Raw genomic sequence first — 14,008 nt, 5'->3', positions numbered from 1 at the left:
ACCAAAAAGGAAACGATGTCACCAACAGCCCTAGAAAGAAAGACAACACCTTTACCCCTTCATACAATATCTTCAGAGGTGGACGCTTCAAGTGAACTAACAGACCAATATGAACCAGTTCAAACAACTGTGAACTCCAGTCACCGTTTCACTTCATCCATTGCTGTTACAAGCAGTTCTCTATATTTTGATTCTGTTTCACCTGAAGAATCAATTTACTTTACTGAAAATGATGCAACATCTGCCTCATCAATTTCTGAAGTGAATGTTTCTACACAACATTCAGATGAGATCACAGACTCTGAACTGTCAGTCTCTCCAGTATCAGATTTTAAAAGCACTACATCCGTCCATAATGAATCAGATCAAATGTCTGTCACAGGTTCAGTTACAGTCCTTATGGATTTAGAAAGTTTTAGCATGGCTGAACCTGCCAAGACCACTGCAAGTACATACACTGGAACAGCAGTTACAGATGTTGATGATTTAACAGCCAAAACAGAGGAAACATTAGACATCACAAGTGTTGATGACATTGTATTAAGTAGTCCCGCTTCTGATAAGGTAATTCAGGGGAGTGAATTAACTAGCACAGATATATCATCTGGTATTTCAGAGGAAACCACAGGTTCATTATTTTCTTTAACAGATGATGGCTCAAGTGATCAAACAACTGAAATGTTTATATTACTGCCTAATTCAACAGACTCCCCTTTAACATCTGCAGATGATTCAGTTTCATCTGTGGATACTGATAATGTGTTTCACTTAGCAATAACCCCCTTGCCTGAAGCAATCATAGTAACTGATGGGGAACCATATCAGCAAGCTTTATCTGAGATGACAGTGACACATAAACCCAACACAGACATCAGGACTAGTGAAGATATGCCTTTTCCATCAACAACAAATCCAACACCCGTTATATCTGCATCAATAATTAATATGACTATGGGAATATTAACATTAGTGGGGTCTCCTTCATCAACATCCATACCAGGTCTTATTGACAAAACAGAAACTCCGCTTTCCTCTGAGGAAGGGAAAGACGATGTAATAGATTATGACACAAAAACTGAAACGTACAAAGTTGAGTCCATACCAGATTTCATGAACAAAACAGACATTGAGAATGAGACTGCCTCAGACATTAGCTCAGAAGATGTGACAAGCATTGCTGACATCACTAAACCTGAAGGGGAGAAGAGCTTCACCACCTCACAGCCTGATGTTGAGACAGATTTTGAGACCATATCACAGCCTAATTTTGAGACAAGCTTTGAGACCACCTCACAGCCTGATGTTGAGACAGATTTTGAGACCACATCACAGCCTAATTTTGAGACAAGCTTTGAGACCACCTCACAGCCTGATGTTGAGACAGATTTTGAGACCACATCACAGCCTAATTTTGAGACAAGCTTTGAGACCACCTCACAGCCTGATGTTGAGACAGATTTTGAGACAACATCACATCGTAATTTTGAGACAAGCTTTGAGACCACCTCACAGCCTGATGTTGAGACAGATTTTGAGACAACATCACATCCTAATTTTGAGACAAGCCTTGAGACCACCTCACAGCCTGATGTTGAGACTGGTTTTGAGTCCACTTCACAGTCTGAAGTTGAGACTAGCTTTGAGACCATCTCAGAATCAAAAATTGACATTGGCATTGAGACCTCCACAAAACCTGAGGAGGATAGTGCAACAAGTATTGATGGAAACACACAAACAGAAGATTTAAATACAGAGACCACCTCTCATCTTGACACTGAAAAAAGCTTTGAGATAACCATGAAACAAGACATTGAGAGTGTCTCAAGAACTGAGAGTGATGCTTCAGTCACCAGCTCACCAACCAGTGGAACAAGTGGTTCAGAGAGAAGCATGTCTGGGGAGTTAAACACCATATCATCCAATAAACAGCTCATCACAACAATACTTTTTGATGTCACAGATGAACCAAGATCTGCTTCCACAAATGAAGAAAAATCCTTGGAAGAAGGAAGAGTTGAACATACAACCCAACCCAAACTAAATTACACAGAATTCAGGACCACCACACAACCTCAATATGATGGTTCTGTAACTTCCAGTAGCTTGAAAAGCAGCTCAGAGGAGGATTCAGTTATCACGGATATCTCATCATATCATGAGGTTCAGAAAGTGATTCTGTCCACTGCAACAACCTCACCTTTACTTCTAACACCTGAGACTGATGTAAAGATTGTCAGTAAGGAAACTGCCTCAAGGAAACAAGAGGCAGCTGGTCAGACTGAGGAAGCTGTAACTCTTGCAACTGAGATTCCTATTCAAGTAACAGAAGATCAGATGACATCATCAGTGCCTACAACTCAGAGTGAGACTGCAACACCATTTGCTTCTCATGAAAAGGTTTCTGAGACCACTTTGGTTGAAAGCAGATCTCCAAGTTCGCAGAATGAAAGCAGTGCAGCAGACCTTGCATACACAATGATCGGGCAAACAGTAGATATTCCAGGTAAGATGTAAACACTGTTTTAAAAACAAATTTAACAGAATTCATATATACTACTGTACTTTTGGTAACACTTTACAATAAGGTTGTATTAGTTAACATTAGTTAATGCATTAGTTAGCATGAACTAACCATGAACAACACCTCTGTTCAGCATTAGTTTATCTTTGTTAACATTAGTTTATAAAAATACGGCTGTTCATGGTTTGTTCATGTTAGTTCACAGTGCATTTACTAATGTTAACAAGATTTTAATAATGCATTAGTAAATGTTGAAATTAACATTAACAAAGATAAATAAATGCTTTAAAAGTGCAGTTCATTATTAGTTCATGCTAACAAATGTAATTAACTAATGTTAACTACTGAACCTTATTGTAAAGTGTTACCGTACTTTTTATACCTATACCAATATACTTGTTTTTCAAGTACACAATGACATGCCCATATCCTCCCTCTCTTACTACAGATGTTCACTCCTGTTCTAATGATGATTGCTTGAATGGCGGTTCTTGTGTTAAAATAGGCGTTGCTCGAATCTGCATCTGTCCACCTGGATACAGTGGTGAACACTGTGAATTGGGTATGCTGTATTCATTTTTATTAAAAGTGCACTACATAACTTGGAGCTCTCGGTTGCCCCCTGTGGCCAAAACATGAAATTGCAGGTTACTTGCAACCTTGTAAATTTTTACACAAAAAAAACTTTGGTAGTGCACCTTTAACTTATCATTTGACTTTTTGAACGTATCTTTATGCACAGTACATTATTTAATAACCTTATTATTTTATTTATTTATTAGACATTGATGAATGTCACACAAACCCTTGTCTGAATGGAGGAACATGTATTGATGGCCTAAACTCATTCACCTGTGTGTGTCTTCCGAGTTATGCAGGAGCACTGTGTGAGCAAGGTAAGGTTATATTTATCATATAATCACTTTTTCCGATTTCTTTACATATCAATTTGTAGATTCCTGAGAGAGGTAATCACTGTAGTCACAATACTAGATCTTTCAACTTGCTGATATTGAGTGTCGCTAGCCAATGAAATGTATGTGGCGATGTAACAAGTGTACCTCTAAATTTTCATATCATTGTTTCATATCATTGTTTTCAGGTCATTTATAGATGACACATATGAGTCTGACTCACAGATTGGTGGATTCTGATAGCTGATATATTTTCATTTGATGTAAGAAATTGGGTGTGTTCCAAAACCATTTTATGTTAGTAGACCAGACATAATGATGTACTTTCCACTATTTAAGATGATACCATTTCTCACAACTCATTTAAGTACAGCTGTTTAGACCATCACTCTTTCCCTTATTACACTGTAGACGTTGATTTACATTTTAGAGATTACCTTCTTGAGAGTTGTATCCCCTTCAAACTATTACAAGTGCTTAGACACATTAAAATGCTTTATAAACTAAAATAATATCAAAATCTCACATCTGACTTTTGTCAGAATTAAAACATAAATTTAAACTGATGTCATGAGTGCATTACCCTCTTGAGTACGATGAATAATCTCTTTATCTTAAACTAGAGATTGCATCATCATTACAGATATGAAGAAGTGTCTCTCGCAGAGAAACTGTGTGCTGTTTCTACTCAGTGATTCAGCAGTGACTCAGAATGCAAGTAGTTCAGTTTCAGGAGCATTTCACACAGATTTTTATTTTTTTTGCATTCCTCTGTGCTTCTTTTCCATTGTTTTGTTGTCTATGTAAACATGCTAGACTGACATGTTTGACCATTGTGCTTGCATCTGGCATCTTTTGCAATGTCTCGCACATGACAGCATTCTAAAAACACACCGCTCAAGGTAAACTTTCCTCTAGACCTTGCGTTTTATGTTCCTCTGACCTGTGTCTCTCGTTTTAAACTGTAAACAAGAATTCTCTGTGAATGGCCCATCAGAGTGTAAGTGCAGAGACATCTGTTTACAGAGAAAGCAGAAATATAGAAAATTGCTGACATCGGCATCTAGCGATGAGGTTGCGAACTGCAACCGCTCACCCCTCCCTTTCAAGGCACATCGAGAAGCTACGGTGGCCGACACAGGTCAAAGATGTAATCGTCTGAGACAGCAGAGTGTAGCTAGCACTCTGTAGAGCGGTTTGTCCATTTAGGGCTACTGTAGAAACATGGTGGCGCAAAATGGTGACTTTTGACCCGCAGTGTATGTAGATAGAAATGGCTCATTGTAAGCTAATAAAAACATAATGGTTCATTATGTAAGGTCTTTATACACCACTGAAAACATAGTATGTACGTACATTATATTGCATTTCTGTCAATAGATCCTCATAAATATTACACACTGCACCTTTAAGTAATTACGTCGTTCAAGTCATAAGCCAATGAAGGTTTGTGTATTGTCACATTTATGAATGATATAATGGTTAATAAATTATTAATACGAGTTTTAATGATTTTATTCTTTGGAAAGGTGTATTCTTTGTTGTATGTGTAATAGTGACATATCAGGATCTGACATTTTTTCTCCTGTATGTTAATTTGCTGAAAGTTTAGATATTCCCCCAATTAGTGGTTCTGTCAGGGCAAGTCTGCTGTAATCACAGTGATTTCATACAAGCAATCAAAGCTATCAGCCTGATGTAGAGCAGCCCAGGGCTGGTCCACAAACAGTCAGTAAGTGCGTTTATATGCACTTTAAAAGTTTGCTTTAATTTGGGCTAAACAATCATTTGTCTTTTCAAAATATCATGTGAACTCTTTAGTCTGACTGAAGTTGTACCAAAAGAGACTGTAGCTCAAAAACCAGCTTGACTGTAACGGCGTACATAAACATACTTACTGTTATTGATAGGACACACTTTATTTGCAAATTTAATGCAATCAAATGCTGATCTAGCATTTACAGTTGCTATTTGTTTTACAGAATTCACTTTGGTACAATATCTTTCTTAAACAAGGCCTCAGAGCAAAGCATCCAATCTTCTCCATGGCACTGTAGACATTCTTATGCAAAAATGAATTGGCTTCCTGATATGATAGACACATGGGACTAACTCTTGCTCTAAGTGATCTTGTTGAACTGGCATGTAATTTAAAATGAGGATGAAAGGGAGTTATATTCCCTCGGGTCCAGTGTGAGTGGGAAATCATTCTCACTTGAAAAGAATGCCACTGGAAAAAAAAAGGTTTGATTTATTGTACTGATAAGAACAGTGTAAGCCCAAAGGTAAGGACTAATAAAATAAATTGACAGTAGACAATATGAAGCACTTTTTTCCCACTAGGATTATCTCAGTTTCAGGGTCTACATGTCGAGCTTATGTGTAGTACATCAACAGTAATGCATACATGCTTTTCCACAGACACTGAAACATGCAACTATGGCTGGCACAAGTTCCAGGGCCACTGCTACAAATACTTTCCTCATCGGCGTAACTGGGACACAGCAGAACGTGAATGTCGTCTCCAGGGGGCACACCTTGCTAGTGTTTTGTCCCATGATGAGCAGCAGTACATCAACCGTGAGTATACATAAAACAAGTTATGGACATTCTGTATAATATTATCAGCTCTAATTTACTCCTTCAGTTAAATTTCCATGCAAACTAACTATGGTTGTGTATGAGGAAGGATACTTTTCTAGTGAATTTACTTATGTTTCTCTCTCTCCTCTTGTAGGCCTCGGCCATGACTACCAGTGGATCGGTCTGAATGATAAGATGTTTGAGAATGATTTCCGGTGGACAGACGGTAGAGTTGTGGTAAGAACATTCTTCAAAACTCACTTATTAGTTTCTAAAAATGTTTTGAAAGGATGGTGTTGATGCATTCATTTATTTTATAATATTTATTAATACAGTTTTTCTCTTTAAAAAGCTATTAATATAAAGAGAATGGGGATTTTAAGCAATAATATTTAGATGTGGGGGAAAAAGGAATACAGAAGATGGTTGCACTTTATTTTAAGGTGTCTTTGTTACACTGTAATTATACATTTTAGTACTGAGGAATATTAAGTAACTATAGGATTAGGGTTTTGGTTTAGGGTTAGTTGCATGTAATTATGCATCATTTATAGTTATTACTGTAGTAACTGCAAGTAACATATAACAACGACACTGTAAAATAAAGTGTTACCCAGAAGACATATGCAACCAGTTCCCTGGTTCTAGAGGTGTTCCTCCATTGAACATGAAAGTGGCTAATTACAGTCATTTAGGCCTGACTGGGCTCTCACTTCAAAGATAATGGCAGCATTTTGTGGGGAAGGGCCAAAAAGCCCTGGAGGGCAGGAGATAGGAGTTGTCATCTGTGGAAGCCCTCTCAGGACTGGAGGATAAAAATAAAATGAGTGGAGAGGAAGCTTACAGGTGTGGACAGGTAATGAAGGTGTGAAGGATGAGCAGCACCTGGAACAGGCTGCCCTAGAGATAATCCAGACCTAAAATGTAAGTGGGTGACATTTCAATCCAGTTGGTATCAGTGAGGTGCTAAACATATCCGCTGGCGTTTGCTAGCGCTCTTATTCTATTCTGTTTACAGACAAGTTACTCTTTAAAGAGTTTGTTTCTTCATGCATTTAAGTATGTGCCATTGGAGTTATCCAGATGGTCAAAAATTGCATTACGTCAAGCCAAGAAGGAAGTGCACATTCCTTTTTGTAAGAGGATAATAACAGGACATGTTAGGCGAATCGTGTTTGAAGAAGGTAATATTCACAGACTTGCTGAAAGATCGTAGCTCCAACCTGTCTCGATCAGATACAATTACGCTGTTTTATACCGTATGTACACACTTTGCAGTTTTCATTTAAGCTAAAAAATGTGATACCCTAGATATAGAAGAGTGTCAATATACATTGAAATACATATGTATATTGTCCACAGTGCATTCATCCACTTCTGAGAAAGATGACTAATGACGTCATACCTGCAGCATGTGTTGTGTGCAGGGGGAAAATATAGAAAGAGGACGTGGATAAATATAGTGAATAAAGTTTGTCCATGATTGAAAATTACTCTTAGTGTGACTGCTGGCTGATTTTAAAAAGTCTCTGTAACATTCAGGAGCAGTTAGATGTCTGCTTCTGCTATTTGTTCAAGGGCAAATGTGTACATACAGCTGATGCTGGTATGACTTTGATTAATCCTTCCTTTGACACTTGTCTTTTCTGTATAGTAGACCTCTTGTGGCCACTGAATCAAATCCTTCCAAGAAGAGAAGTAGTTTTGCTTGTGTTTTGTGAAGTTTCATTTTACCTTCCAAATGCATTTCATCTCTTTCTGCAGCTCCGTATTGAAGTTTAGTGAATGTATGTACTCAGCGCCCCCTACTGATGTGTCTCTGTCATTGTCATTTTAATGACTTTCTGTGTTCCAGTATGAACATACTCTGCTTGAAAGCCTTTGATTGCTTTCACACGGTTCAGTGACTTTAATGTAACAGTATATTGCTGCGTTTTCTAGCCAGATTGTATTTGAAGTGGTGCAGCTGTAACAGTCAAATTATTGTCTAAACATGACAGTGTACATCATACAATCAATACAATATGAAACGTATTTCTATTTGTTGTCTCCCTCACATTGCCATTCTCATCTCTATCTGTATGCTTCCCCTACAGCAATATGAAAACTGGAGACCGAACCAGCCGGACAGTTTCTTCTCCTCAGGGGAAGATTGTGTGGTAATGATCTGGCATGAGGACGGCCAGTGGAATGATGTTCCCTGCAACTACCATCTCACCTTCACCTGCAAGAAAGGCACAGGTGAGGTTTCAACATCTAGATGAGGAGCATTTACTGATTAATAGGGCATGTACAGATGAATGTTTATATTCAGTCTAAAATCCATCTGTGGTATTTCATCAAAACAATATTTATAACCAGAAGTATATTAGGGAATGTGTGAAGCTTTGGATGACTGCTATACCCCAATGTACAGTGTCAGTACTTGTCAAAAGTTTGTAAACATTACTGTTTTTAATGTTTTTGAAAGAAGTCTCTTATGCTCATCAATGCATGCATTTATTTGATCAAAAATACAGGAAAAAACTGTAATATAAAATAGTGTTTTTTATTTTAATACACTTTAAAAAGTGAATTTTCATCAGCCATTACTCCAGCCTTCTGTGTCATGTGATCCTTCAGAAATAATTCTAATATACTGATTTGATACTTGTCTTGCTGCTTAGTTTTATTTTTTAGAACTCATTGATGAATAAAAAGTTAAAAAGAACTTTCATTAAAAATAAATCAATTTAATAAATCACTTTTATCAATTTAACGCACCCTTGCTGAATAAAGGTATTAATTTCTTTCAAAAAAAGAAAGAAACAAAAATTACTGACCCCAAACTTTATTGTGTATGTATATTGTTACAAACGATTTCACATAAATAAATTATATTTCAAAGTGTATTAAAACAGAAAGCAATAATTTAAAATTATTGTTATAATTATACTCTTTTTAATAGCTTTTTTCCTGTTTTGATCAAAAAAATGCAGGCTTGATGAGCAAAAGAGACTTCTGTCAAAAACATTACAAATAGTAATGTTTCCAAACTTTTGACTGGTACTGTATATCTGTGGTTGTTTTCAGAAAAATCTAAAACAACTACTCTCATCTTACAGTCATGAATATTGTGGTTTAATGCAGCTAAAATTGTAAAGATTAAAGCCTTTAAAGATTTGGTGCTCCACTAATGGTTACTCTGTCAATAGTGTCCTGCAGTCAGCCTCCTCTTGTCCATAACGCCCGCACATTTGGCCAGCTGCGCCCACGCTATGAGATCAACTCCCTGATCAGGTACCAGTGCGCGAATGGTTTCATCCAGAGACATGTTCCCACCATTCGCTGCAGAGGAGACGGATCATGGGATTTGCCTAGGATTTCCTGCATGAGTCGTAAGTATTCGGCCACATTTATCTAATCAAAAATATAGTTAAAAAAATGAGTGTTCGATAACACTTTACAATAAGGTCTCATTTGTAACCCTGGACCACAAAACCAGTCATAAGGGTCACATTTTTTTAAATTGAGATGTATACATAATCTGAAAGCTGAATAAATAAGCTTTCCATTGATGTATGGTTTGTTAGGAGGACAATATTTGGCCGAGATACAACAAGGGTGCAAATCTAAATATTATAAAATTATAAATATTATAAGGCTAGTCCTTAGCAAAGCATATTACTAATATTTATTTACTGTAGGAAATTTACAAAATATCTTCATGGAACATGATCTTTACTTAATATCCTAATGATCTTTGGCATAAAAGAAAAATCGATAATTTTGAACCATACAATGTATTGTTGGCTATTGCCACAAATATACCCATGCGACTTATGACTGGTTTTGTGGTCCAGGGTCACATTTGTTAACTGTAGCCTAGTTAATGTATCAATTAACATGACCTACCAATGAACAATACATTTGTTACAGTATTTATTAATCTTTGTTAATGTTAGTTAATAAAAATACAACTGCTCATTGTCTGTTCATGTTAGTTCACAAAGCATTAACTAATATTAACAAATATGACTTTTGATTTTAATGATGTATTAGTAAATGTTGAAATTAACATGAACTAAGATGAATAGATGGTGGAAATATTGTTTATTCTTAGTTCATGTTAACTAAAGGAGTTAGCTAATGTTAACTAATGAAACCATATTGTGAAGTTTCACTTTGAATACATTTTTAAATGTAATTTATTTCTAAAATGCAAAGATTAATTTTCAGCAGCCATTGCTTCAGCGTCACATGATCCTTCAGAACTCATTCAACTAGTGGTCGAAAAATAAATCAATTTAAAAGCGTATTATCATCAGTGTTAAATACAGTTGTGCTGCTTAATAGTATTAGGATTCTTTGATGAAATAGAAAGTTCAAAAGAACAGCATTTATTTGAAATAGAAATCTTTTGTCACAGTCTTTGCTGTTTATTTTGATCAGTTTAAAGTAGCCTTGCAGAATACATTTTATTTTCTTCTTTAATATGTTTTGTAATTTCTTTAAAAAAAAGAAAACTAATGAAATGTATTGGTATTTACTTTACAGCCTCCAACTTTCAAATGATACACACAAGACGGCGACAGACATACAGAGGAGTTTCTCGTCCTTGGAAGAGATCAGCAGAAAATTCTGTTGATGTACCACGACAACACCATCGCCATGGTGTAAAACACAGCAGGACACAACAATAGTTGTTATGATGACACAACCATAATGTAAGGGGCCTTTTAATGTATTTTGATAACATGTGACGGACCTGCCTGCTGGCTGAAAGAAAATAAATTAAAAGAAGCGATAATGAAAAGGACCAGAAAAAGGGTCAACATAGAGTGGAATATCACTGGAATGAAACAGTGCTTTTTTTTTTTCTTTTAAGAGAGATGGTTTTTAAAAACTATATAAAGGACACATTCAGCTGGCCTCTGAAAACACAAAAAGATTATCTGACCTGCCCTCCATCTGTTCTACTTCTTTTTGGGAATACGCAGTGCCTTCTTAAATTATAACTCACAATCCAGATAGTGAGCTATAATAGCGCAACCAGAAAGTTCATGATATTTTAGCCTGCTAAAATAATTGTACATTTCTAACACACAAAAAATTGCTGTATGATTCATTTCAGTCTTCCTTCAAGTTTACAAGAACCACAGTTGTATGCAGACATCCTGCTGCTTACTGAACAAATGAGAAATCATACAAATGAATGTGAAAGAATATATTTATATACAGTAGAGAGAGTGAGCAATGGCTCACATTGAGTTAGTGTTTGTTGTGATAGAAAAAGGTCAATAATATAAAAAAAACCTAAAAAAAAAACTATGCACAATGCAGTGGATGGTTTTGATATCTGAAAGTCAACACAATATGTTTAATACTTTGACTTTAAGGTATTTAATATTGAAAAGCCATGTAGATTTTAGATTATTTATATTCCTCTGTTTGATGTCTCTTTCAAGTGTTTACAATGCAAATCCTGTTCCACATACATTTAATTCCATTATTTTTACATCTATAAACCAAAGAAACGGACTGTATATGTATTTCACATCATTTCAACTTTCATGTTTTTTTGTTTTTTTTTCTTGGACAAAACTACTTTAAAAAGAATGTACTTTGTGAGTTGCTTAAAACACTTGAACAAATGTCTTTTTAACAAGATGCCTATAATTTATTTCTTGAGCTGCTCCTCGTCTTCTCATTGTTGTAATAAAATACAACACACTGAGGATTTAACTTGGCCAAACTGCACATTGACAGAATTCAGTATATTAGTGTAAAGGACAGTGTGTCAATAGCTGGCATTGATGTGACTAATAGACGACATTTGCAACTCACAGAATTTAGATGGATTTCGTTATGACATTTGGGGTGTATCAATGGACCAAAATAAGAGGATTCATAGTAACAGCTTTAACAGCAGTTTGTTGAACTGGTCATCCATTCGTTTATTCCCAAGCATTTTTTCTTTGATTTTCTTTTGGGTGTTTACTTGTTGTCAGTTTTTTTTTTTTTTTTTTTAAGTGCACATATCTTTTTATATTTATAGTATAACTTGTTCATTGTCAAATGTGATTGTCAAGAATGTTTGTGAAATGCAAAAATTGTAAGGAACGTTTTTATGCCTTCTATGTAAACAAAGTTTATTATATTCTACTTGTGTTCTTGGTCTTTTTCCATTCTGATATAGAGCGAGTTTTGTCAAAAGGGAAGGGCTTAAAGGGTCAGTTCACCCAAAAATGAAAATTCTGTCATTAATTACTCACCCTCATGTCATTCCAAACCCGTAAGACCTTTGTTCATCTTTGTAACACAAATTAATATATTTTTGATGAAATCAGAGAATAGTCCATGTGACTCCAGTGGTTCAACCTTAATTTTATGAAGCGACGAGAATACTTTTTGTGTGCAAAAACAAAATAAAGACTTTATTCAACAATTTTGTTCTAGCCGGTGTCTCCTATGCAGTTTACTTTGTAAATACAGTGCAACTCCTGCGTCTTCATCACACGCACGCGTCGTGGTGCTCACGTGAACAGCATCGGGCCGTAGAACTCGAAAGTGCTGCACTATTTGCAACGTAAACTGTGTAAGAGACTGACACAGGCTAGAACGAAATTGTTGAATAAAGTCATTATTGTTGTTTGTTTTTGCGCTCAAAAAGTATTCTCAGCACTTCATAAAATTAAGGTTGAACCACGAGTCATATGGACAGAGCCGGATTAACGCAAAGGCAAACTAGGCACGTGCCTAGGGCCCGATTGGCGGGATGGGGCCCAGACAGAGGGACAAAAAAAATAAAATAAAAATGTACAAATGTCCTATCTGCAATTTATTTCAATATTTATTAATTAACTAAAAATAGTGACGATGTTTATCTTAACCATAGACTGTTACATTACGTCACATTAACGCCAGCCCATGACTGTATTTATTATAATCAGGTCAGAGCGGGACAACAAAGCTAGCAGGCAGGTGTTTTGAGTAGGCTAACATTCAAGATGCTTTCGGTGCGGCAAAACGTAAAAAGAAAAAAATGAAGAGGAACAAAAGAAGAGACAGCGGGGGGCTTTATAGAAGTTTCTGTCGGGCAGCTGTGAACCTGCTCGAGTCAGCAGAGCCAAAGGCCGAGCCATGCCCGGAGACACGGCCCGAAGACGCGGTGGAAGATGCGGCGGAAAATAAGTAAAACAACATTTCCGTGTCAAGTTTTATGCTGCGTTCACACCAAACGCGAATAGAGCGTCTGGCGCGAGTGATTTCAATGTTAAGTCAATGGAAAGGCGCGTTTACGCGCGTCTGGAGGTCCCGCGGCGCGGAAGGCGCGTTTCGCGCGGAACGCAGCATTAAGTTACAAGAAAATCTAATTCAAAATGATAATAAAAGATAAAAACAAATGTAAAAAAAGAAATAAATCATTAAAAGAATAATGGCATGGCCCTACTTTACATATGATATAATAATCATGTATGGCTCCCATAATTGTACAAAGTCCTTTATTTTACTCTTGGAGATATAAGTCAGCCTTTCCAGTCCAATGCACTCTGAAAGTTCTTTTATCCATTGTTTTATAGAAGGTGCTTCCATGCTCTTCCAGTTCAGCAATGGCTCTTCTGGCATGTAACAAAGTCCAATAGTCTAGTGTGTTTCTTTGTTTGTGAGAAACCTGTAGGATATATTCCCAGAACACAAAGTTTGGCACAATGTGGTATTTTAAGATTAAACCGTTCTGACAAACAGTTTATGACATCCTTCCAGAACTTCTGTATATCAGAACATTCCCATAGACAGTGAATTAGAGTTCCTTTATAATTTTGGCATTTTGTACATATATCAGGAATATTGCTAGACATATGATTGAGTTTTTCAGGTGTTATATAAACCCTTGTCAACCATTTATACTGTAATAATTTAAGCCGCGTGTTTATGATTTGTTTTTGCGCTTTTAAACATGCTTCAGTCCATTCAAATTCCTCTATTTATTCTTGAATGGCTTTCCTCC

At 36.3% G+C, this 14,008-nt stretch overlaps 1 protein-coding gene across 2 annotated transcripts in view; it reads left to right on the top strand.

The window, feature by feature from the left end:
* The window catches only part of vcana (versican a), a gene marked incomplete at its 5' end in the record, with an annotated part of 40,991 nt that extends 28,830 nt beyond the window's left edge, over window positions 1-12,161 (top strand). Inside the window, 8 exons of one of the 2 annotated variants that reach the window (XM_079815818.1) lie at window positions 634-2,503; window positions 2,970-3,083; window positions 3,304-3,417; window positions 5,857-6,015; window positions 6,173-6,255; window positions 8,115-8,259; window positions 9,213-9,395; window positions 10,555-12,161. In XM_079815818.1, coding sequence (XP_079671944.1) covers window positions 679-2,503; window positions 2,970-3,083; window positions 3,304-3,417; window positions 5,857-6,015; window positions 6,173-6,255; window positions 8,115-8,259; window positions 9,213-9,395; window positions 10,555-10,700 — 2,769 coding nt within the window. In that variant the 3' untranslated portion in view covers window positions 10,701-12,161. Of the gene's footprint in view, window positions 1-633; window positions 2,504-2,969; window positions 3,084-3,303; window positions 3,418-5,856; window positions 6,016-6,172; window positions 6,256-8,114; window positions 8,260-9,212; window positions 9,396-10,554 lie in introns of those variants that run through there. The other variant, XM_079815819.1, reaches the window with a different exon arrangement.
* Window positions 12,162-14,008: the final 1,847 nt, after the last annotated feature.

Source organism: Gobio gobio (assembly GCF_949357685.1).
Source record: "Gobio gobio genome assembly, chromosome: 4".
NCBI lineage: Eukaryota > Metazoa > Chordata > Actinopteri > Cypriniformes > Gobionidae > Gobio > Gobio gobio.
This window is presented reverse-complemented; position numbering and strand designations above follow the sequence as displayed.